Here is a 25,809-nt window from a genome sequence, read left to right on the forward strand (position 1 = left end):
ACCAATCAGGAGTCATCACCAGGTGCCCAGGACATCACTCAATCTCTTTCTTCAGTTCTTTCTTTCTTTCTTCCTCACTCTCACTCGATGCAACCTTCAAGTCTGTGTTGTTTTTTTAAATGCCAAAATGTGTTTCCTCTTTCAATTGAATCATGTTCCAGTTTAACAAGAAATCTCTGTAATGTAATAAATAATACATAATTCCCTTTATTACACCAAATAGCTCCAGTTTATCTTCTAAAAAGATCTTAGAAAACTGGATGGAAATAGAAACTTGAGTATTTTAGAAGTTAGAGGATATGAGTCCATTTTGTCATGGCGATTTACGCAACATCACTTCCAAAGAACTTCTTTTATTTCCTTCAGCTGCCCGTTCACTTTGACTCATAGATTGTGTTCACTCTGGAATGAGGCTCGATAGTTTTTCAGTTCGATTAAAGCACAATGTAACCGTGACTCCAATCTTGTAAGATATAAGTGTCCTCTCAGACTTTAGAACCTGCTCAATGACTGATTGCTGCCTCCCAAATTAATCTGTTCGTAACATGATCAAGGTCTGAAACACACCCCCTTTCATTTCTCCATCAGAATATCTTCAGTGTTTAACTGATCCCTAATCCTGTAATAAAGCCTAAAGAGCAGCAGGTATGTCAGAGGTCAAGCAAAAGGATATCAGCCAGTAGGTGGTTTTGGAATGGCAAATGAAGGAATGCCACCCCCCCAAAAAGAGTCATTTGCAATTTAACGACCCATTCTTGCAACCCATTGCCCCCAACCCCCAAATCTACTTTAGTTCCTAAGAATTGCCCAACTAGGCCCATTTTACTCCTTTGTACACACACAATGCTCGAACGCAATGTGACTAATGTGCTAATTAGGTTCGGCTTGGGGAATTTTGAGGGATTTTAGGCGGTCGCATCTTGCAAGTCATCTGCCACCTTTCCCAGAATAGTGATGGACAATATGAACAGCAGGTATTTTCAAAAGGTCAAGGCAAGAGGATCTGCTCAATTGGATCACTTCCATACATCCTTTCCAGCTTGTGTAATGTAAACACTGTATCTAGATATGAATTGGCTACTAGAATTACTAATACTTCTGTTTTTAATGAACCATTTTCATTATTTTAAATACACAAAGCTGGACTGGAATTTAGACTAACGTGAACAACATTAGTCGTTAAACGGAGATTAGTAAGTAAGAAATCTTCCAGTCAGTATAAAGTTGTTGAGTCAGATGTTGAGAATGCTTAGAAAGAGACCTCTGAGTAAACACATTTATACATGTGGTACAGCTCTGGACTGGAAAAGGGGTCATGCAATGTACTGGTGAAGTAATTCTCTTTTTTTTATATAAACATTTTTAATTCCTCTGTTATCAGTAGAAAATCCTCCTCATCAGTGAAATGTCACCGTACCAAGATTACACTGAAGAAGAAAAAAAAAACAACACGTATGTTGATACAATCATAGACATGACTGTCATAACATGCGGGGTTAGAGAGACACTGAGGAATTTCTCAGGGCATCAGATGGACGAGACCAGATGAGATCAGCACAGGCGTCAGATACTTCACCGTTCCTGCTTATCCTTTAACAATCAAGAAACTGACACTAAACTATTTAAAATACTATTTTTCTTCTTCCTTTTGTGTACCCCAGCACTTGCAAAAAAAAAAAACATGCAAAAGCCACAGAAATGTTGTTCAAATTTATGTTGATTTATTGATAAGCAGAAACTAATATATGGCAATGAAAAACAAGAGATGGTGAATAACATCTTGCTCCACTCGAAATTCTCCATCGGGGGTGAATGGGTGTGTGTGTGTGTGTGTGTGTGTGTGTGTGTGTGTGTGTGTGTGTGTGTGTGGGTGGGGGTGGGGGTGTGTTTAAGGTTCCTGAGAAAGATTTATCAGCGATGATCAAGGACGAACAAGATGCATCTGTTTACTTGGATCCGACCCACTTGATTGAGGACACTGAAAGATTGAAACAGGCTAGAATGTGCAAACTCTAGCAGCATTTGAAAGCTTGATGGGAAAAAATGTATAAAGTTGCTTATTTAAAACAAAAAACAAAACAATGGAATTGCCATGTAAAAAGGTTCACATTCAAAAGGCAAGATGGTGATATTTCTACAGACACAAGAGAGTGATCGAAAAGTCTGATCGTGTAATCACATATCGCATAATGGGAAATGTGTTTCTCAATAATAAATGACGCCCTGTTTTAAATCGATGTTACTTTAAAGCTCTGGTTATTATCATAATTAGTCACTTTAGGTTGACACTTACACTACAGAATGAGTCAATATGGTTCTGAACTATTGCGTCCAGCAGTGCATCATAGTTTATATATAAAAAAAATAAAAAGTTATATATATATATATATATATATATATATATATATATATATATATATATATATATATATATATATATAAAAAAACACACATGAACATGTACAACACTGGATCGAAAGAACTAATCAGAACAGATCCCAGTAAACTAGAAACATTGTTTTTGTTTCAGTGCTAAAAGCTCAACAGCTCAACAGTTGCAATCTTCTGCATGACTGAGGAAAAGGAAATAAAACGATTGCACAATCTGAATAATACCACTGCCCATCTAAAAATGACAAGATTCACGTACGGTGGATGAAAAAGTCAAATTTGTAGTCATATTGGTCCAACAACCCTTTTATGACTGCCCCCTTTTTTTTTTTAAACCACTTGAAGAACGTATGTGTTATGAATATGCGAGTTCACGGAAACGGCTCAAGCGGCAACAACCTGTGCCTTTAAAACTGAGGAAGTAATGCAGAGGTAGTCAGGAGTCGAAGCACGACTTCATGATAGCCTCACGATCGAACTTGAAGTTGAGGAAGGACTTCGAGGAGTGAATGTGCTCGTTTTCCGACTGCCTGTTCGAGCCGAGCGTGTCGGACGCCTCGTCTGGAGTGAGGATAAGAAAAAGCAGGTTATGAAACAAGTGCTCAGTGAGCTTTATAGGTTATCTAAAATCAGATGCATATCTTTAATCTCTAATGATCTGCAATAAAACAATCATCAGTTTGTTTCAGAGCATTATCTTTCCATCAGAAATCTTTTAAATCAGTCTTTTTTTTTTGTCACAGTGAAATTCTTCTCTTTGCACATCCCAGCATGTTCAGAGCCTGAGGTGAGAGCGCAGGGTCAGACATGTTAAAGCACCCCTGAAGCACAGAGGCTCAAGGGCCCAAGAGTGGCAGCTTGGCAATACTGGGGCTTGAACCCCTGACCTTCAGATCCAGTGCCTTAACCACTGAGCTACCACCTCCACCTTCAGTCAACCTGGTGCTTTTCGAAGGCTTTGACTCCGGCATGTTCGAGTTTGTAACTCAAAACAAGCCCTCGTGGTTAACAGAAAAGCAACTCAGAATGCAGAATATCCTCAAGGTGAATGTGGTACAGCAGGAGAAGACGTCAGCTTTCAAAGCTGTTGGACAAGAACAGAAATCTAAAGCCTGAAGAGCTTATGGCTCAACATATTCTTCATCTCCATTTTTTTTGAAATCTCAAGAAATGAGGGAAAATCCCAGGAGCTCTGAAATACTCAGACTAGATAACATGGGGAACTAGTAATCCGACCGAACATGTGATGTGTGTTACAGGTGTTTAAAACAGCTGGGAAGTGCACGCACAACCTGGCTGAAATACAAAAGTTCAGACTAGATATTAAGAGCATTTTGAGCATATTGAAATATATAAAGATTGTAATATATAGAGTTTTCCTCTATTAGCAATGTCACAATGAAAATAATGGCAAAAAAACAACAAAAAACAAAAAACTGTACTTTGCTCTGGACAATAGTGTCAAGAACATTCAGAAATTCTTTAACAGTTAAAGGAACTCAATGTGCCTTATTATATTTACTTTACTGGACTTACTACAAAAATGTACAGATAGATTATGTGCTGCTCCCGAAGGGGGTTTGAAAGAAATCACAAGGAACACTGATCCTTTAAAGATAAGATTGCAGCCTCCTCTCCGATTATCTGTTAGGGACAATTTCCCTTCCCTGAGATTAGTTTACGACCACATGAGCCACCCGAAGATGGCGATTACACGGACTTGCGAAGTCCGGATTTTATGATAATGGCAACAGATCATGGGAATGTTCACGAGACTATTTCTAAGCCTTTATTCGGTCAGTGTAACAGTTCAAAGGTGACTGTACCTGCGTCGAAGTTGTCTTGCAGTCTTCTGGGCTGAAGCTTCTTTTCATCTCTCTACAGGAAAGTTACCATACAAAGATCATTGTTTTAGACCGACACACAATTATCCTCCAATTCACAGTGTATGAATTATTCCGTCGTGAATAAATGAAATTATCTGCAGGGTACTGACCTCATTTGATCTTTTTTTTACATTAGGGGACTCCTGGTGCTTCTTTCCATTGCATTTCACATTATTGTTCTAAAAACAAACAAACAAACAAAAAACATGACCGTTACATGATTAACTGCAGCTTCGACTGCTGTATTTTAAATTAGCTGATGCTTATCCGATTGTAACTCTGCACAAATGCATATTACTTATTAAAAGCACCGAAATGTCAAGTAAACATTATATATGTACACAACCGAGAGGAAAGAAACGCAGCGCAAGAACACAAATTCCTCCCTACAACCCTACTGCCCTCTGCTGGCTATATTCTGAAGTACTCTCATGGACATTTACATTAATGTTTCTAGATCACTATTAGATCAAAATCTATACAAATAAAAAGTAAAGCTATACGGTAAAATTTGTTTAAAGCCTTGTGACTTCTGCTTACAATTTGCTAAAATTCTTATTCAAAAAGAAAAAACGTTTCATACTTCTCTGTATAAAACACAGGTGTTTCAGAGAGAGGAGTTTGTTTAATGAACAAAATGCACCACAACAATCCAAAACAGCAGGACCGTCTCTCTTCTTACAAGAACAACACTCGATACGAGCATCACAATAAGAAATGCGGCTGTGCACAAGAAGGCCGAAGCGATGAAATAGAGTCCATCTTTTGGTATTAAAAGGGAAATGTTTAACTTTTTGGTTCAACTATTTGTACATATGAGGAACCATACGATGTTTTGCCAGACTGTCGATGACATCATGTATTTATTTCATACTAAATTCAAATAATTAATATACACCGATCAGGCATGTTATTATGACATTATAACATTATGAGTGGTGACGGGAATAACACAGATTCTCTCTTCATCATGGGATCTGTTAATGGGTAAGAAATATCAGGAACATTTTGTCCTCAAAGTTGATGTTAGAAGCAGGAAAAATTGTGACGTCTAGATGAGTGGGTCAGAGCGTCTCCAAAACTGCAGCTCTTGTGGGATGTTCCTGGTGTGCAGTGGTCAGAATCTATCAAAAGTGCTCTAAGGAAGGAACAGCGGTCACGGGAGGCTGTGGCTCATTGGTGCACGTGGGGAGCTCAAAATGCTAAAGATCATGCTGTTGATGCTCGACAGCAAAAGGGGGACCAACACAATATTATGCAGGTGGTCATAATGTTATGCCTGATCAGTGTGTTTACAATACCGTACAAAAGTTTGTGGACACCCGATCTATCTGTCTAATCACAACCATGTGATTTTTGACATCCCGTTCCATTTGCCGTTATAAAATGATCCTCATTCTTCTGGGAAGACTTGATTTGGGAACAGTTTGAGAAGAAACCACATACAGATGTGGTCCACAAACATCGTTCAATTCATATAAATGCAGCTCGGGGATATAAACTCCATCTAAAAAGACGAACCTTGACTTTGAGAAAGTCTGCAAGCTCATATTGCCCAGGCTGACCGAAAGCTTTCTGCTGCTTGTTCTTTGCCCAGCCTTCACCTGGAGATGCCTCGGTTGCAATCGGTGTGCGCCGAGACTTCGATCTGAGGGAAGGAAAAAAAACAAAACAAAACAGTTAAACATAATTTGGCATTAAAATATAAGCCGATATTGAAGTTCAGAAAACCAAAGAGTACAAATTATTTAGAGTACATGGTACACATTCATTCAGCCTCATGAAGCCTTGCTCCAGTGATATGTTGAAGAAGGTGGTACTCAGGAAAGTCAGACCAGAGTCTGCACACCATTCATTCGAAGAAAATGATTTGCACGCACACAAAATCTTATTCAGGACAAACTTTTTTTCTTCTTCTTCATTATGATCTTGTCTCCTGAAGAGGATTATTATACACGCATGCAATACAATCTTACCGAAAAGGTTTGCACGGAGTGCTGCCATTGGATAAAAAGTCCTCATCGCTGCTCGTCGATTCCAGTTTGTGCTTGGCTATCCATTCTCTGAGCTGCCTGTGAGGAGAGTCGTGCACCAAAATGAATCTTCAGCGACGAACTGAAACATCGCCGAAGCGGTGTTTATTCTGGGATTAAGAACGAAAACATAAAAAAACAAAACAAAACAAAAAAAAATAGAAGATACCTCATAAAAGGTATAGCCATAAAAAACTTGTTGGGAGCCAAACCAAGCTTGGATTTGGGGGTCATGTCATTTCGATGACATGGCAGTTTGTCAACAGCAAACCATTCAATGTTCTATTAAACAGAGAAGAAGGAAAAAAAAAAAAAATCACTATTCAACCAATAAATCATTAAATGAATCAAACGAAGTCGTAAAAAAAGGTAAAAAGTTACCACACCCGTATTTCTTTCCTGGTTTTGGGGTTGAATTTTGTTTCTTTTGGTACACCAGGGATTATGTACAGTCGAGCGAGTTGATCTGTAATTTTCTGTTCGATGAAGGTGTCTTTGCAGATGCGATCTCTGATGTCAAAACCAGTCTCCTCTAAAACCTACAGCATTTATACGCCACGTTTGAGAAACGGGATGATTGTAAAAGGTCACACATTTTCAAAACGGTGAAAGTTTGATCTTGTTCACATGGATACTCATACCTCTCGTACAGCACAGTCATGAGGCGCCTCATCCTCGTTGACTTTCCCTTTAGGAAAGCCCCATCCTGATTTGGCCAGGTATCCCTGCACCAGCAACACCTATGCACAAGTTCACAGAGGAAAGCTTTCACACGTTTTCTGGTTGCTGGGAAAAAAAAAACATGGATCTGCATTACTTTACATTACTGCCTGGAATAATACTCACATTGTCCAGGGTTTCATCCAGAATAATTGCACCGTATGTAGGAACGCCCATCTTGTACTCTTTCCATTGATCTAAAACCTTCTGAACATCCTCGCCATGGGGGAGCAGGAATGGACAGTGATTAAAAAGTGAAAGAATAATTATTAAGGAAAATGAACTGAAAGGTTTGAAATGCAACTTGTGTGCTTCTTGGTAAATCACGCTATGCTTTAGTTTGCGTTTACTTTTAAATGGCCATGCTGTGAGGTTCTAACAAATGAAATGACTCTGTACTAAGCCTTAGGGACGACATCTGCCGAACAGAAGAATTCTGCATCTCCATTTTATGCTTTAATACAGATAATCACTGCTGAATACACTTTCATACTGATTCCTCTGTAAAGACTGCGGAGGCTGTTTGTTCTCAAGACCAGACCAATACCGAATAAAATCTCGTTCTACACAAACACGCTTATAAACCGAACACCTCTAGATCCTAGTCATTGCATTGTATACGTTCAAAACTCAGGAGCAGCCTTTTGTAAACAAATAAAATGTCTGTTGATTTCTGAGTGGTGTTAAGCACAGGAGGATATCAGCTTTGGCGAAGTCTCTTATCCCACACTGAGGTAGTCCTGGTGTGTTCTGCACGTAGAAGTCCAGGTAAAACCAGTGAGCAAGCTCGATCTGGAAGCAAACTCGAATGGCATTGTCCCTCTCTTCACTGGGGATGTGGAGAATGAAGCGACTACAGGAGAAAGAGCACATCGAAACGATCATGTGGGTTGAAGGTCCAGTTTAATAAGTGCACTGCGAAACACAAGTCAGTCTGCTTAAACACTTCAGTAACAAAAAATAAATGACGCTTTTCTCATTATTGTCTCGTGTTTTGAAATTACAGAACGTCTCATTTTAGTCTTTATGGTTTTTGAGACACGTGCATTTTCTTTTTGTTTCTAAGGAAAAAGGCAAAAACACAAGAATTGAACAGTGAATGACTAAAAAAGTTCTGTGGAGTCCAAATTTGATATTTTTTGGCTCTAACAGAAGAACCTATGTAAGATGGAGAACAGGAGAGAAGATGTGATCCGACTGCCTCACCGCTACAGTCAAACACCAAGCTGGCAGCTTAATGGTTTGGGGTTGTTTTGGGAGCAGGGAAGATTGGAAACTCATTCCGAAATATGAAAGGAATCCTGAACCAACATGGCTGCTATTCCATGCTTCACCACATACCATGGAATTCGTCTGGACTGCGATTCACGTTAACCGACTTCACCGTACAACAAGACGATGAGTCGAATTGACGAATACGTCGGAGCTCTGTAAGCGTTATTTAGAGAGCAAACAGCCGTCTGGAGTGATCTCTATCATGGAATGTCCTGCCCAATCACCGCACCTGAATCCCATTGAACTGCTCTGGGATGAACTGAATCGTAAAGAAATCTCCAAACCTCCAAATGCCGAAAGGGTGAAAAGGAGAATTTTCAATGAAAAATAATGTACATTTTAATAGAGTTACATTACATAGTCGCATTGAAACAAAAAGAGCATGAAAAAGATTAGGAGATACAGACTTTCCTCATGTCTGCAATGCAGATTTTGCATGCAAACAAATAAAAATTAACAAATGTAATGAATTGATTTAATGAGCAATTATTTTGGCACTGATACGCAAGAAAGAGTCTGTGGAACGATGAGATAAACGATCATGTTCTCAGATCTCAGAGGATGCAACGGAGCCCGACTCGGATGATGGCGGTAATAAAAGTGCGATGTTTTTTCGCAATTTCTTAAATGCAGTAAAGTTGCTTTGACATGGGAGGGTTTCAATGTAGAGATAATGTGATGTTCAGTGGAACAGTATTGGATTTTTAAATACAACAATCACGGTGTTCACTTTCAGAAAATAAACACACTCTCAAGGAACTTTTTTTCCCAAAGTGAGGGATGTATTTGACTTCACGAGCATCATTTTGCACATTGTTTTAAACAAGCTGAATCATGTATCAGTCACTGTAACACAATCACTATCGACACACCTAAACAAGAAAAGTGGACCAAATCCAAAAATAGTACACAACAACAAATCATCGGTCGGAAAACATTCCTGAATGATCCTGTGCCAACATTTAATATAAAATTTCCTCATATTAGTCATCTTGTATGCAAAATCATGATTTTTTTTTAAAGTGTGATGTAATACACAACACATGATCAAACCCTTTATGGGATTTAATGACACAAAAATGATTCAGCATCCACAAACGTTAGTGTTGCAACATTCTTACATTTCAAAATGATGCTCGTGAACTGAAATATATACCTCAATTGCATAAACATCAAAGTGCTTTCATTCCAAAAGCGAACATGGATGACTTGCATTTGGAAAAACGTCACCCAACATCACCTTGTCTCTATATTAAAACCTTACCGACTCATGGAAAAGCAAGTTTACAGAATTAAAGATTTAAAGTGCAAAATGTGCTCGATTTCGATCTGCATCATCATCAGTGTCTGTTGCATCACCTGAGTTGAAATACATCATCATCGTCATCTCCTCATTCCACTAATCCTTCCTGCAGATCAAAACAACTACTCATTAATTCACTTTGTTGTTCATCATGTGTCTATTGTTGTTTTTTTAGAGCTTAGTGATGCACATCAGGGAATGTCACACATAATAACAGACTCCACATGGATTTCACGGTGAAAGAAATACAGATGAAAAGCTCTCTCTCTTCATCCTCCTTTCCTGACCAGTAATTTTGACCAGTGTTCAGGACCATCAAGGATCCTTTCACAGGGCTCATCTCCACCAATCAGGGCTTAAGATCCTTCTAACATGATTTCAATGCATTCAAGTATATAATACTTCCATGAAACACGACCTATTTATGAGACAATAAAGTTATATTATAGTGTAACTAGTTTGCATTGAGATGATCCATGGAGCCTGTATTGTAAGTGGTTGTGAGTAATGTATACTCTGAGATTAGTGGCCTAGCAAGCCCTGGCGTGGTGTTTATTATAATAAATTGTTTTATTATTGTTAGTGTATAAATGGTTGTAAATTAGTTACTTGAACTAGGCAGCTACCTGCAGAGGTCGTCCAATATGCCGTTGGGAATCTCCCCTCGTTTTGTCTCCATGCTAACGAGGCTAAGCGCATAACGGACTTACACCGCAAAACCCGCGCTCGCTTACGGTTCAATTCGCACCGCCGCGACAAAGAGACGTCGCCATGTCAGAGACAGTCTAGGTATTTACCAAACCACGGCGAAACAACCGAAAAACGCCGAGCGTATTCACCTGCATTGATTACGACGTAGCTAGCTAACTAGCATGAGCTAAAAAAAATTGCTTCCGGACTATCGGTTCAGTGAGGGCGGGAATAAGTTGCACTGAAAACCAATAGCATGGTGTTCTGGAAATAACGATGAGACATCCGCCAATCGGATCTCTTCTACATAACTGACGGGGAGAACAGCCAATCAGAATACAGGACAGGGAACCGTCTAGCATGTTAGGCTGAGCTAACCAGGAAGCATTTAAAAACACGCTGTGGTTGCGTTTGCACAGCTATTGTTTAGTGTGCACACAAATGTGGATCAATTTGTTCAAATAAAACGCATAAACACGGGAAAGAGAAGATTTAAGATCTCTGGTAGAGGGAAACGATGTTTTCTGGGGGTATTTTTTTGTTTTTATTAGTTTTGTTTTGTTATGAAACTGGCCCTTCATGCACATTTTCCAACAAAATATAGTGTGTTTTCACCAGAGCTCCAATGCCAGGATTGGGAACCTCTGGAAGAAGGCAATAAGCAGGGAAAAAAAGAGCTAAAAGAGATATACAAACAAAATATGATAAAGAGATTGTGTGTGGTGTTTCTCTTGAATTATCAATGATCTCAAATTAACACACTAACACGCTTTATAGTTTTATACCCCCTAATTATATTATTGGATGGGATTTTAATAACTAGCCATCATCATAAAAGTATGATAAATGTGCTAATCTCCTAGACAGTAAATACTTATAAGTGTAGGTCAAGTCATGGTGTGTGATTTGAGACCTGGCTAAAGTTGGATTTATTTCAGAACATGCTTTCTATTAAAAGTATGCACAGATTTATCCTCGGTCAGAGCACTTTCAGCTGCTTGTTAAAGCGCCCATACTGTTTCGAAGAAAGAAGCATCAGTAGTGTATAAGTCTAAGTCTTTATCAAATCTCTTTGGTGGGTCAGCGAGCAGAACTGTTGTAATAGATGTAGTATGTGGGTTGACATTGTCTTGCTGAAACATGCAAAGCCTTCCATGAAATAGATGTTGTCTGGATGGAAGCATATATGGCTCTACAAACTGTAAATACCTCTCAGTGTGTTTGACGGTGCCTTTCTAGATGTGAAGCTGACCATTACGTAGGCACTAATGCACTCCCCATACTATCAGAGATGCAGGATTTTGAATTGAGTGATGATAACAAGCCAAATGGTCCCTCTCCTCTTTAGTCTGAAGGTCTCCAAAAATAACTTTACAACTCTATTATCTGACCACAGAACAGTTTTACACTTCAGTCCATTTTAAATTAGCTCTGGCACAGAGAAGACAGTGGCATTTCTAGATCATGTTCACATCTGGCTTCTTCTTTGCATGATAGAAAGTTAACCTGCATTTATAGATGACACAGGAAACTATATTCACATACAGTCATTTCTGGAGGTGTTTCTAAGCCCATGTAGTGCAATTATATTATTGACCTGTTTAAAATTAACCTAATTATATATCAAATGCTCCTCTAGCTGTTTCTTTTTTTAGTAACACTTACTTTTCTGGATTCCAAAATAACCTTCTGCATTGGGTATAAAATATTGGCCTATACTCTATGCAGACACACACATATACACACACACACACACACACACACACACACACACACATACACACACACACTAACACACACATTTACATCTGAGGCCATTTAGAGTGGCAACACACACACACACACACACACACACACACACACACACACACACTACACACACATTTACATCTGAGGCCATTTAGAGTGGCAAATCCACATACTGGAGTTTTTCCACACACGGGAAACAGTGATGAACCATGAGAAACTCTACATAAAAAGTAACCTGATCAAACCAGGAAACCACTACCATGCCACACAGAGGGGTCTATTACTTCTCTGCAGTTCATCCAGGCTTGTCACATGTCAAATATATTCGAGTTCTTGGTGTGCATAATGTAATCATGTTGCTTCTTCCATGTTTGGACAGATAGAAACAATTCAGATTATTCTGCAAATGTGTCCATGTGCTGTTTACACTCCCTGTGTGTACAAACTGCAGTCTCTTGTTCCAGTAGAGCACTGAATGAGGAAGGGTGTGGTCTGGAGTCATGTATTTATTTATTTATATTAATAATTCATGCAAGAAGATAGGAATTATCTGACATTTCAGAACCAACAGTATAATACTATATATATATATATATGTTCGAAATCCTCAGCAAACACTTTTAGAGAAGGTTTAAAGGCGTTTCAAGAACATTTGCCCTAAAGTGACGTCAACTCGAGCTCGGTTGCCAGAGTGGGGAAGATTCACTCTGTTGCCTTGATGTTTGAACAAAATGTGGGGTGGAAGGTCTGGTTTATAAGCAAATAATCAGATTTAAATATAATAATGTTTCACAATAATAGGATATGACATAGGTAATGTATGTTTGATCATATATTCTATATATATTGCTTGGAAAACTATAAACAGTAATGTATGCACCCCATTTCCAATGCAAAGCCTTAAGCAGGAGACATGTCATGTTAGTGATCTGTTACTAATTCATCTAATTGGTTGCAAACTTTTTCACCAGCTGTTTCTTTTGAGTAACACTTTTTTTGTCCCTTTTCCAGGTTTTTTTTTTTAAGTGTTGCCATGATATAAAATTCAGAATGATCTTATTCTTCCCCTTACAATTGTACATTTCCTCAGTTTTACCATTTGATTTGTTTTCTATGTTCTAGTGTGAATGAAATATGGATTTATGAGATTTACAAATCAATGCATTCTGTTTTTATTCACATCTAACACAACATCTCAACGTTTTTGTGGAATTGGGGTTATACATACACTTTGATAGTAAAGCCGGATTCACATCAAATTTTAGGGCTAGACTTCCACAAGCTTCTTACAAAACATTGCTGGAAATGATTGCCTATTCCTCCTAAGTCAGTACAACTCAAAAGGATCAGTTTCCTGTTGGAACATCCAGTTATAAAAAAGGTTTGATTTTCTGCCAGACACAAACTTATTTTGCATCCATATTTTTGGGTAATTTCCTTTCTTATGATGCCATTTACTCCCCGCAAAACTCTCCAGACACCACATAATACTTCCACCCTCATGCTTCACAATTTGTCCTCCCATACACAACACAGGTCATTATAGCCAGTTACATTTTACGTTTTATCTTAATGTTGTTAATTCCTCCAAAAGCTCATATGCAAAATGTATGTGGTTCTTCTTCTCATGTAGAGTAGGTCTAGGTCTGGAGATACAGGGCTCTCATAATGATGGACATATACACTTATTCACCTGTTCCTTTGTTGTTTTCTTGGGGCAAAATTTTAGAAGAGACTATACAAAATAGAACAGTGCAGAACAGATTCACAAAATACACAAAATAGCGCTGACCAGTAAACCTTCTGTACAATGTTTAGAGTTCAGAGGTTCATCACAGAAAAAGTAAGACATTTTTATACATTAGAACATATTACCTGGAAGACTGCAAAACAGAAACGCATGCACCCCATGCATAGACTACAATATTTTTGTTTTTGTTGTTGAGATGAACACTACATATATGCCACAAAGGTGGGAACACAATTGCACAAGTGTACAACACATTTGTATGTATGCTTTGGCATGTATGTTTTGTCAAACATAAAGGCATGGTCTGATGGGAAGGTTCGTTGAAGAAGATCTTGAGGGGTTTGCCCACAGCCTTAACCTCAACCTTATTAAACTTTTGGGACAATCTGAATCTCCAGATGCATCCCAGCTCTCTTCTTCTACATATCAAGTAATATTAATTTCTCTTCTTCTTTCAGCTTATCCCATTAGGGGTCGGATTATCCATCTCCATACCCCTTTGTCCTCTACATCTGCCTCTTTCAACCCAACTACCTGCATGTCTTCCCTCACCACATCCATGAACCTCCTCTTTTCCTCCTTCCTGGTGGCTCCATGTCCCTCCTCTCCACATGTCCAAACCATCTCAATCTCACCTCCCTCACCATGTCTCCAAAACGTCCTTACATTCATGTCTCTGTGGAGACAAATTCCAAAATCGAGTGGAAAGTTCTGGAAGTCCTGAAAGCTACACAATCAATGGGATCTCAACCTCGAAATGTCCACAATCCCCAGTCCATGCAGTATATTTTTTGGGCTGATGAATATGTTTAGACCTGGCAACCCTGGCTTTGGCGTTAGTCTGACGCAGCATCTGTGAAGGAACTACAGGCAGAAAGGAGGTTGAGCTGCTGTACGAAGGCGTCGCATGTGACGAACTTTGAATCAGAATCAGATTATTGTTTTATATATTTATAAAGAGAATTTAAAACTAATCATGGCTCAGGCATTAAAGGAAAGATTTAACAAGTTCCTGCACGAGAAGAACCTCATGACGGACCTTCTGGCGAAGATCGAGGCCAAGACAGGAGTCAACCGATCTTACATTGCTCTCGGTGAGTCCATGTGTTTTCGCAATTTGCAAGGAAAATGACGTGTGTGTGTGTGTGTGCGACACAGATTAAGAGATTATTAATTAATTAATTAAATTTATAATTAATTAAATGAGATGATAATAATAATAAAAAATAATAATAATAATGATTATGATGAAGATGCTGATCATGATGATGATGATGTCTGATCCATCTTTTTTCTTTCTTTCTCTCCACCTTCTCCATCTTCTCTCCATCTTCTCTCCACCTTCTCTCCATCTTCTCTCCACCTTCTCTCTCTGTCTCCAGCTGTCATTGGTCTTATTTCAATTTACCTCGTCATCGGTTATGGAGCTTCTCTTCTCTGCAATCTCATCGGATTTGTCTACCCTGCCTACGTGTCGTGAGTCTGCATTCGAATGATTTCCCCAATCCTCTAACCACAACACAACCAGGAGTCTCTGCCATGCTTCTGCATTACACACTCGAATGCGTAGTAGGACTGCGTCATGATCTGCACACCATCAGTCCTTATAGAAGACGTGCAATATTCTTTTTTTTCCAAATATACCCACTGGTACAGTAGGGTGCGGTTTTGGTATAAGGCCTTGTTACCTCTTTAGTCCTTGGCATGGCCCGGCATTGCTACAGCTCACTGATGCAGCTCAGATTTCCCACTGGGACGATATATTTATACGTGTTTTGTACACATTAAGCAGGAGAAGCGATAGAAGAATCTAGTGCAGTGTTGCAGTGGGTAGTATTGTTTTTCAATTGCATCAAGGTCCCGAGTTCGATTTACAGGGTTACGTTCTGCCTGGATTGTTAGATGTTCAGCCCCACATTTCTGTTGGTTTCCACCAGGTTCTTCAGTTTGCTCCAACCTTCTACACGCATGGATTTCGATGATGTAGCTTCCGCTAGGTCCAGTGTGCATGTCTTATAATTCTGAATGATGTTCTCAACATTCTCATGCAACGTTCCTATAAGTTAATATATATTCCGTGCTCGTTAGACGAAATTCAGCTAAACAAGAAATCGTTTATTGTTTGTCCAAAGCAGAAGAAGCGATCGAAAAGTCTTGGGTTAAACTTGATGCATCGGTGCGTTCTGATTGGCCAAAATTTCCAAGTTCTATCATGATCAACGAGGTTACTATGTGTCTGGAGTGTCTGGTCTAGAGTTCCTCCAGATTCTCAGTTTTTCTCCAGCCTTCTAAATGCAAGGATTTTGGTAGATTGGCCAAAATGTGTGTGTGTGTTTCTGTGTGTATTGTTGTTCTCATGGCCCAGTGTCACGTTTGCATACAGCGTTCCCCAGGATCTTGTCCGACCCGTATAAACCGTCTACCAAAGACAAGTAAACAAATGAAACTCCAAATCATGGTAAATGATTTCGATCCCCCTGGTGTTATTAATTGGGTCTAGAACATGGGTATCCAATCAAATTCCTTCAAAATTGTAATGTGAATTAGATCGCCTAAGTTGTGCCATGAGTAGTGTGTTTTCATCTGTGAATATTAGCCAGGACATGCTTTTCATTAAGACTGATTAAATGCTACAACACTTCATATTAGTATTTTAATATCTATTTCCCAATTCAGATTCATTCAAGTGCTTTATATAAATCTGGAGTCTGTTCGAGAAACACAGAGCACAAGGCAGGAGCCGTTTGTGTAGTCGTTTTAAATACAAACGTTTTATTGTTTGAAAACCATTACGGAGAACATCACAGGTTCACCGCAGCCAGAGAGGGAGCAGTGAAAGGCAGAAGAAAGCAGATCTAGAAAAGAGGAAGATCTGTGTAGTGAAGTCAACGACTAATCAGCGAATTGAGGGTGGAAGTTGGGAAAATACTCGTTATGTTAAGTATCCGTCTTGGTTTGTATTGTTTCCTGCAAAAAATCGTAGGTTTTCGAAATACAGTTTTTTTGGTTAAGTTTTTCGCACCATTTTGTGGGCATCTTAGAGACGTGTGTCACGTGTGAAAAACACATCGTTCAGCAGTTTCTGATGCGGCAACCGTGCCACGATTGAAGCCACAGAGATGACATTTGTTCTGAGGTTTGATTCATTGGATAAGTGCATAAAGAAGCAGATGTGCAGGTGTTTATAAGTCCATAACATACGTTCATCGTCCAGCCATTTCCATTTCGTTCAGCACGACAGATAATCTTTAACGCTCAAGTCTTTACTTCCTCCCTGTGCGCAGGAAAACCGATGTGGGTTTTGAAAGTGAGCCTGTTGTCACGCAAAACTGCGACACCACAGCGTTCAGGACTTTTGAAGCAACGTTGGTGTTTGCGTTTCTTTCCCTGTGAAATTTCTCAGAGAAAACACAAAAAGCGTGTCACGACTCATTTATTACCCACATGGCAAAAAAAATGTGGCCTGCTGCTCAACATGTTCCACACGTGTGTCACGTGAACCTCTGAGTTACAGGCGTCCGCTGTGCTGAAGATCTGATACTGAAAAGTTTCATTCCACAATTAACAGATCAAGTTGCAACGAGGCAAATAGGCACCGAGATGAATATCTGACACTTGTGTTAGTGTAGTTGACAGAGAAAGCATTAACAAGCAGGAAGAAGGGCGCCATTTTTTTTTGGCACAAAGGCACAAAGTTGAATTTTTTAATATTGCAATAACCATTGCGATGTGACAAAATTGTACAAATATTTTCACAAACGTTTATGTGGTACAAAAAGAGTGGAGTTTATTTGTCTCTGCTTTTTTTAAATAAATGCGATAAACGTAAAACCGCGATAAATGGACGCCACCCCAAAAATGCTATTTTACGTTTACAGTACTGCACTGTATTAACATTTTAGCTTATTTTATAATTAACTATTACTCATTTTTATTAATGAATTTTATTATTTCAACATAGAACTCCATATAAACTATTTCCTATAAGTTTTTTCCTCTATTGCTCTATCTGTGAGAGACCGGAAAATCAGCCGAATTTAGTTATGTGGCAAATGCAATTCCGCAATAAACCAAAGGGGGCGCCAGATTCAAACCGCGGTAAAGCGGGGGATTACTGTATACAGAAATACCGCTGCACTAAAACTGACGAGTATTTGGTAGCATTTTTTAACACTTCAGGACCCATGATTTAGGCTTAAAATGCACAGAAAACACAAAGGAGCACACTGTGGCGCTGTTTGCACGATAACACGAGATTCTTTATGCGTCTGTTTACCACGAGATTGAATCGATCGCGAGTTTGATCACGAGAGTCTGCGTCTTTTTCAGGTTTTTTTTCTTTTTCAACATGACGAGTACCGAATTTGGGTTCTGCAGCCGACGAGAACCGAGTTATTACTGTATACTGTATAGTTTATATAGCATGGTACCGTAAATCGCTCTGTTTCACTAAATTATGTGCTGTAATTTGTTCAATTCTTTAAGATTAATGGGTTTTACTACGCAATGACTTACTTTACGATGGAGTCATCGCATACGACGCATCTCCATCTCAAGTCGGGGTCTGTATTTTGTTGAATGTATTCAAATTACTAGACTAGAAATTTTTCCTGTGTCTTTACTTTATCTTTAACCTTAGAAGGAAATTGTGTGTACCGTAGTGAGAATATGTGAAAAATGGTGGTGGTGGTGGTGGTGTGTGTGTGTGTATGTGTGTGTGTGTATCCTAATACACAACCTCTTCTCCCTGTTCGTAGAATCAAAGCCATTGAAAGTATCGACAAAGACGACGACACGAAATGGCTGACCTACTGGGTCGTGTACGGTGTGTTTAGCGTGGCCGAGTTCTTTGCTGACATCTTCTGTCCTGGTTCCCATTCTATTACATTGGAAAGGTGAGTGTGTCGGTGTGTTGGTGACAAACTCTCGTATTTTCATTGTTTATATGTACACAGATTTGGCTTGCTGTTGATTGAGGTGCTTTGTCAATAATTAAACAGTGATATTTATTAAGATAAAAAATTGGAACCACTGGAATGTTTGCTCAAGCTTTGGCGTTAAGATAAATCATAGGAACGATCGTCCTCTTCATTTAAAATACATTAATCGGTCAATGGCAGAATGAGGAAAAGAGAATATATAGAATGAGAAATCGGGAGAAGACATAAAGAATAAGAAATAAAGGTATTGCGGAATTTAACGATACCTATAGCTAGCTCCCTGCCGATTAATCACCCGTTTTCAAAATGGGTACTGGATAAAAACCAAACAGTACTTCATTAGAAAAATATAAAAACAGTACTGATTAATTTTAAATGATCATTATTAATATAGCTATTGATATAGTTATATAATTAATTAATTATAAATAGCACTGTATATAATACTGTATAGCGCTCTCTGTGCAGAACGCAGTCTCGTGTAAAAACAAACGGTATGTGATGCCAGTCATTCACCTCTAGAGGCCGCTCTCGTAATGACAACCTTCTCTCCACTAATGGATGCTACCCGGAAAAAATATCTGTATGGATTTTTGCCGATAGTTTCAGCAATGAAATATCGCTGCCGATAAATCTGCCAAACCGATAGATCATCGACCTCTAGACAACACCAGACTGTTTAAACTGTAAACTTAGGAGTTATAATATATCGTACAACAGAAATTTTCTTTATGTACAATCGAACTTCTGTGTACAGTCCTTTAGGATATCTCCAGGCACATGCTCAGATGTTTCCAGGCCCAAATAATGCTGTTTTTTTTTTATTTTCTTGTCGTCTCAGTGCGCCTTCCTGGTGTGGTGCATGGCTCCAACTCCCTCTAACGGTTCCATCCAGATCTACACGCGCATCATCCGACCTTTCTTCTTAAAGAACGAGTCCAGGATCGACACCGTGGTAAAGGACATCAAAGACAAAGCATCCGATGCCGCGGATAAATTCAAAGACGAGGGTAATAACGCAAGGAACGCTTTTCCGGGAACGCTGTTTCCTGCTCGCTGCTTGTTTTTTTAAGAAAATGGAACGATCCATGAAGTGCATGAAGGTTTCTCACATGGGGGGATTGCGCTCACCTGTAGGCTTTGTTGTTGTGTTGGGCAACCCAATGGGGTAATGCTTCCTGCCGCTTGCGTCACCTGTTTGTGAAATGGAAAATTGTGAAACGGTCGACATGCCCTGCCTAAAAAACACGTTACAGCAGTGATTTCTATCATCGCATTTCCTATAGATACAGATCCTCTTTTTCTCAATAAAAAAAAAAAAGATTTTTATGGAACAAATTATTTATTTTAGAAAATATGATCTGGTCCCATAGGGAAATTGTTGGGTTGCAGTTGCTCACAGTGAAATTAAAGTAAAGATAAAGAAAGAAAAACTAGTTTAAATAGAGTTTAAATAAATATAATGTTATATATTAAGTGAAATAAATTGTGTCAGACTACAATGATGGCTGCACATGTTATTACAAGTTATTGCAAATGGAGCAATTCTTCTTCTTCTTATTATTATTGCATGAAAAATATTTCATATAATTGCCTGAAATATTAACATTATGTAAGTGTGGAATGAAAATCATTATCAATATCATCTTTATCTCTCTTGAATTTCATTTTCATAATTTGAACTTCAGGAACTCTAAATTCATTTCAGAAATTAAAATTAAGTAATTGAGATCAAGAAAATGTGTGTTGAAGCTCATTTTAAATTTTGAAACGTCACCATGAATTTACTTCAATAATGGAGATTTTCAGGGTGAGCATTAACCATTGACACCATGCCAGTGGTTTGCATTACGTAGACTTTTCACTGTGACAACTGTCTCTTGACATGTAGTACAACCATATTGTCTCTGTACATCATGAGAGGTTTAACGATTATAACATTATCACATTATAATATATTATAACACTGATCTCTTTATCAGGGCACCTGTTAGTGGGTGGATTAATTTATTAGGCAGCAAGTGAACATTTTGTCCTCAAAGTTGATGTTAGAAGCAGGAAAAATAGGCGTACGGATTTGAGCGAGTTTGACAAAATTGTGACGTCTAGACGTCTGGGTCAGAGCGTCTCCGAAACTGCAGCTCTTGTGGGATGTTCCTGGTCTGCAGTGGTCAGAATCAAATTTATAAACAATAAAAACGATATGTTGACTTGATGAATATTTATTTCCCTCTGTATTTACTGGGGATTATTATTATTATTATTATTATTATTATTATTATTATTATTATTATTATTAGGAATGTGCATTTTTGTGCAACTATTAAATAGATGTCAAAATCTTCAGGCAAATTTAATCAAACAAGAAAAAACTTCAATTTTATTCAAAATGTTGATTAGAGACTTCAGAAGAGACTCGCTACTGTTTTTTGTTTTACACGCCACTCTTTGTGTGAGTCTGTGTGTTAAAACCCAGCACTTTTTTTTTTTAATCATCTGATATTAACACTCATGTCACAATGGTAGGTGTCTACGCTTATTTTCCCTATTCGGATGTTTGAACATTAACTAAATATCTTGTACACGTATGTGCATGAACGCATGCATTGTCCTGCTGCCACGTGATTGACTGCATGAATGAGCAGGTGTACAGGTGTTCGTAGTGACCTGGCTGGTGAGGGTCCCCCCCCCCACACACTTATATAGTCAATTTTGAACCTATTGTCTCTACAAAATGGCACGAATCACAATTTTTTTGTTGTTGTTTGTTTTGATGTTTTCTGCATATCTATTTAGTATTAATCGTTTATTATTCTGTTGTTTTGTAGCCAAGAAAGCCACCGCTAACATCATCTTCGAAGAGAAGAAGAGCTCCTAAGCTGCCGTGGAGGAGACGCCACACTGATATGCACTATTGGTACACGTCCTCAAGGATGATCACGGGCCTGAATAAACGTTGCCTTTATCTTTTGTGTGCTTCTTTGTAAACAACTGGAATATTCCTACTGCCTTTGTTCACTTGTTCCCCCTGTACAAATAGCAGTGCCTGCAGAAATGTTCTGTTTAAATATATATTTCACATAATAGCCAGTGATGCTTGACTTTTGTGCTTCAGTCCCAGTAAATGGAAATCTTACCTCCTATAATCTCAGCTTGTTGTTTTTTTTACTGTAGAAAGTGTACATTCTGTGTTTTTTTGTGTCTGTCAACTACAAACTACACACAAGATTTTCCTGCATGAAAAATAAGAAATTATGCCTCATGTGAACACTTTGCTACTCGACTCCCACTGCTATAATAATAATAATAATAATAATAATAATAATAATAATTGACAGGATTACATCATCGATGGGACACTTTGTCAGCACAAAGTATTTCACACTTTATCTATACAGAGATCCAAAACTAGATTACACTAGATGTACAAAAGTATTGGTACGCCTGACTTTCCCATCTATATGTGTTTTTTTACTAAATTGTATGGGATGTCTCTGGATGCATTAGCATTAAATGGAGACCCAACACTTTGTATGCTGACTGAACCCAGACCTCCTCACCTCATCTGACCTCACCTACATCAGAACCTGACTTTACTAACACCCTTAATCACTGAATGAGCACAAACCTCCACAAACACTCTCCAACATCTAGTGAAACATCTCAGAAAAGGGGAGGGAATTATAACAGGAAGCGGAAATTAAATGCAAATTGGGATATTTAAAAAACGAATAGAAATTTGTTATCAGGTGTCCACAAACTTTTGTCCATACAGCAAATGTGGATTTACATTCAGTTTTATAAAAACATTTTTATAATTTTTTTTTTTTTGAATGGCAGCTTTCAAAACTCACAAACACAATGTCACTTTTGGAGGAAGCGCAAGAATTCACAATGTAACATCCATTTACATTTACAGCATTTAGTATACACTCTTAAATTTCATACAATTGAGCAGCTATTAAGGGCCTGGCTTAGGGGCCCAGGAGGGGCCACTTGATGTGTGTGGGATTTGAACTCACAACCTTCAGATATAAAGTACAATGCCTAGGTTACTTCTAAGCTACCACCTCCTGTTTCTATTTAACAACCTTATTGTACATGTGCATATATATATATATATACCCACTTTTAATCCACAGTGTAGTTCTGTACTGTAGTGTTTTTTTTTTTTTTTTTTGGACCATTCTTCTACTTCTCCATCTAATTTCGATTAGTGGTTAGCATACCAGGTTTATGGTGATTTTTTTTAAAGGAAAAATATATATCTGATCATAAATTCTGTAAATCAAATATATATATATATAATACTCTAAATATGTTTTTTATTGTCCTGGACTATTTTGCATTGTAATGTTGGTCACACTCATAAATAACAGCTTTTATTTAAGTTTAGATCTTTTATGTTCGTATGCTTTACAGTAAAAGGGCACATGTGCCTCCTCTGGGCAACAATACAAGGACATGAAGCACCAGCAACGTGGTACTGTGCGACCCCGCAAAGCCCCGCCCACACCCCAATGGCGTCATCAAAGTGCGCAGTGTGTCAACATAAACACGATCCAGCATGGAAGAAGCTGCAGGATTGACTTTGTTCTTGTGTCTGATCGGCCGTTTGGTGAATCAGTTTATATCGACCGAGATCAGACTGATCAGGAAAAGGAGATCCAGGATTAGAGACTTAATTAAAAACACACACCACAGGTTAAGACACCAGAGACGAAGACAAAGACAGGTGAGAAGAATGAAGTTATCTATTATAGAATGAGATATTAAAAGGGCTGCTTAATGACATTTCATGGACAAAAAAGTGTGGACTTTTAAAAGGTATTTGATTACCATTAAGTTTCAGCGATGGATCTAATAAAAGACTTTATCTCTTTAATCTTGCTGTTTTATTAAAAAAATATTTCCAGACATTGATCTTTGAAGTTCCTTCTGTGTTGCTGAGGAGGAGTCTGTTCTTCATCTTTTCTCAAATTGCAGGACATTTTTGTCTCCATCACTTCTGCACTGAATTCTGACCCATGAATCCTGTGTGTTACCGTACGTGTGAGAAAAAACGAGCTCTGCTTAATATTTAGGGGTTTACTGTTTACTGGGGATCACTTATTTTTTATTTTTCTTATATTAAAAAAGCTTTGCAGTAATGTCAGTGGGTTCCCTTCTCACGGTTATTACTGTACAATATCCCAAAATATTAAGCAGAACTTGTTTTCTGTACCATTCTGTACCTTTCTCCAGCTACATGTTTCCAAATTCAGTGCAGAAGTGAAGGAGAGAACGATCCAGAATGCACTGCAACCGAGTTACAGTGAGTTCAGGCAGAGAATCGACTATTAATTAGTAACCTGGGAAGAATAACGGTGCTGATGATGGTATATTTATGAATTAGCATCTGATCTGTTTGAGCTCAGTTTAGATGGAGCTAAAGAAAAGGCTAACACAATAGTGATACATTTGTAAGTAATGTAAGAAACCGTACAGTGAAACTAATGGATATCGGTGAATGCAATTTACGAGCAAAGAAAAAGAGCTATTAGACCCTATATTCGTTAATTTTTCCATTAAGGTTGATTTCAAAAATTTTCCTTTCAGTGCCAGGATTATTGGTGAATCCACTTGTGTTTCAGATCCAGCTTTATGACCAGTTTCGGCGCAGACCACCTTCCGTTTGGGTCTGTCGTAGAGCGAACGACTGGTGGACTGTCGCCGTTCCCAACTTTACACACGAGCAGTGGAGGCAGAATTTCCGAATGTCCGAAGACACGTTCCTGTACCTCTGCCACAGGTTGCGAACGACGATGGAGAAGCGGGACACCAACTTTCGCCTGTGCGTGCCTATAAAAAAGCGGGTAGCCATTGCTTTATGGAAGCTGACAACCAACAGCGAGTTAAGACTGGTTGCCCATTTGTTCGGCGTCGGCGTTACTACTGTGTGGCGATGCATTCGGGAATTCTGCACGGCTGTTAACGAAGTCCTGCTGCCGGAGCTGATCCCATTCCCAAATACTGATAAGCTTATGGAAATGGCCATGACCTTCGAGCAGAGGTACGGACTTCCACAGTGTGTCGGGGTCGTCGCCGGATCACATATCCCCAACGTCCCTATGGAGTACCATGCAGAGTATTTTAACCACATGGGCTGGCATTCAATCATTCTGCAAGGAGTCGTGGATGGAAGCGGGCTCTTCTGGCATGTATTTGCAGGAAGTCCGGGAAGTATGCATGACGCTACGGTTCTGCATGTGTCAGGATTGTGGGATCTTATAGGACAAGGGCTGTTTCCAAACGATACGAGGACTATTGCCGGTCACGATGTTGGCTACTACCTCTTGGGAAATGCCGCGTTCCCGTTGCAGAGCTGGCTCATGAAGCCGTTCTCAGACACCGGGCAGTTGACTGCAGAACAGAGGGCGTTTAATCGGAAAATCTGGCGAGCGAGTTGTGTGGCTGAGCAGGCGTTCGGTCGGCTGAAGGGAAGATGGAGATGTCTTCTCAAACGCAACGACAGTCACATAGACCTTGTGAAAACAATGGTGCTCACCTGTTGTGTCCTCCACAACTTATGCGAGACACACGGTGAGCCGTACAGTGAAGAATGGGATCCTCCTGCTGCAGGAGAGCAGATTTTGGTGGCGGTGCCACCAGAAGAGGACGCTGAAGGTGCGGCTGTGGGGGTGCGAGACGCCCTCGTGGATTATTTAAGCACAGACAGTTGTGTTTCACTGTTGCTCGAGTAAAACGTACATTGTAATTGCAAACGTTTGAAGACACCTGGTCATAAATATGGTACACTTTATGGACAAAAGTATTGGGACACGTGTTAAACTGTTATTGCTAAGAAGAAGGTATACAATTGTACAGGATGCAGTAGCGTGAAACTTTGTTCTATTTTCGTTTGTATAGAACATCATAAATAAACCTCTGTAGCAGGTTTTGTTTCTGCATCGCTAACACATACAATATATTCATCCGTATCTTAAAATAAATTCATATATATTTACACACTACACCAAAAGTTTTTTGATGAAAAACAGTGTTTGGCCTGAGAACCCGAGAAAAAAAAAAA

General features: G+C 38.9%; 3 protein-coding genes across 3 annotated transcripts; 2 read left to right on the forward strand and 1 right to left on the reverse strand.

The window, feature by feature from the left end:
* Window positions 1-1,699: 1,699 nt before the first annotated feature.
* Window positions 1,700-10,528, reverse strand: dcp2 (decapping mRNA 2). The gene is made up of 11 exons (XM_046861045.1): window positions 10,235-10,528; window positions 7,732-7,883; window positions 7,157-7,284; window positions 6,952-7,050; window positions 6,697-6,849; window positions 6,480-6,592; window positions 6,254-6,349; window positions 5,799-5,925; window positions 4,388-4,456; window positions 4,218-4,269; window positions 1,700-2,952 (listed from the first exon to the last, which is right to left on the reverse strand). The coding sequence occupies exons 1-11, from the start codon at window positions 10,285-10,287 to the stop codon at window positions 2,828-2,830; spliced, it is 1,167 nt and encodes a 388-aa protein (XP_046717001.1). The 5' UTR covers window positions 10,288-10,528; the 3' UTR covers window positions 1,700-2,827.
* A 4,099-nt stretch (window positions 10,529-14,627) lies between these two features.
* reep5 (receptor accessory protein 5) lies at window positions 14,628-21,883 on the forward strand. The gene is given in 6 exon segments (XM_046861046.1): window positions 14,628-14,891; window positions 15,180-15,273; window positions 18,555-18,658; window positions 18,661-18,692; window positions 19,579-19,747; window positions 21,566-21,883. Coding segments are annotated over 6 exon segments (567 nt in total). The 5' UTR covers window positions 14,628-14,773; the 3' UTR covers window positions 21,616-21,883.
* A 1,281-nt stretch (window positions 21,884-23,164) lies between these two features.
* On the forward strand, window positions 23,165-25,673 carry zgc:113227 (uncharacterized protein LOC541506 homolog). Its single transcript, XM_046862011.1, has 2 exons — window positions 23,165-23,472; window positions 24,371-25,673. Exons 1-2 carry the CDS (start codon window positions 23,305-23,307, stop codon window positions 25,478-25,480), a joined length of 1,278 nt encoding a protein of 425 aa, XP_046717967.1. The 5' UTR covers window positions 23,165-23,304; the 3' UTR covers window positions 25,481-25,673.
* Window positions 25,674-25,809: the final 136 nt, after the last annotated feature.

The sequence above is a fragment of the Silurus meridionalis genome, chromosome 11 (genome assembly GCF_014805685.1).
Source record: "Silurus meridionalis isolate SWU-2019-XX chromosome 11, ASM1480568v1, whole genome shotgun sequence".
Taxonomy (NCBI): Eukaryota; Metazoa; Chordata; class Actinopteri; order Siluriformes; family Siluridae; genus Silurus; species Silurus meridionalis.

Bases quoted from the DNA above. Each gene is read 5' to 3' on its own strand.
- dcp2 (XM_046861045.1), bottom strand. From the start codon at position 10,287: ATGGAGACAAAACGAGGGGAGATTCCCAACGGCATATTGGACGACCTC. The intron at 7,285-7,731 runs ATATCCTCCTGT...TTATTCTTTCAC, and splicing joins AAGAGACTTCGCCAAAGCTG to TTTTTAATCACTGTCCATTC. The intron at 4,270-4,387 runs GTCAGTACCCTG...ACTTTCCTGTAG, and splicing joins TAAAAAAAAGATCAAATGAG to AGAGATGAAAAGAAGCTTCA.
- zgc:113227 (XM_046862011.1), top strand. From the start codon at position 23,305: ATGGAAGAAGCTGCAGGATTGACTTTGTTCTTGTGTCTGATCGGCCGT. The intron at 23,473-24,370 runs GTGAGAAGAATG...CTTGTGTTTCAG, and splicing joins AGAGACGAAGACAAAGACAG to ATCCAGCTTTATGACCAGTT.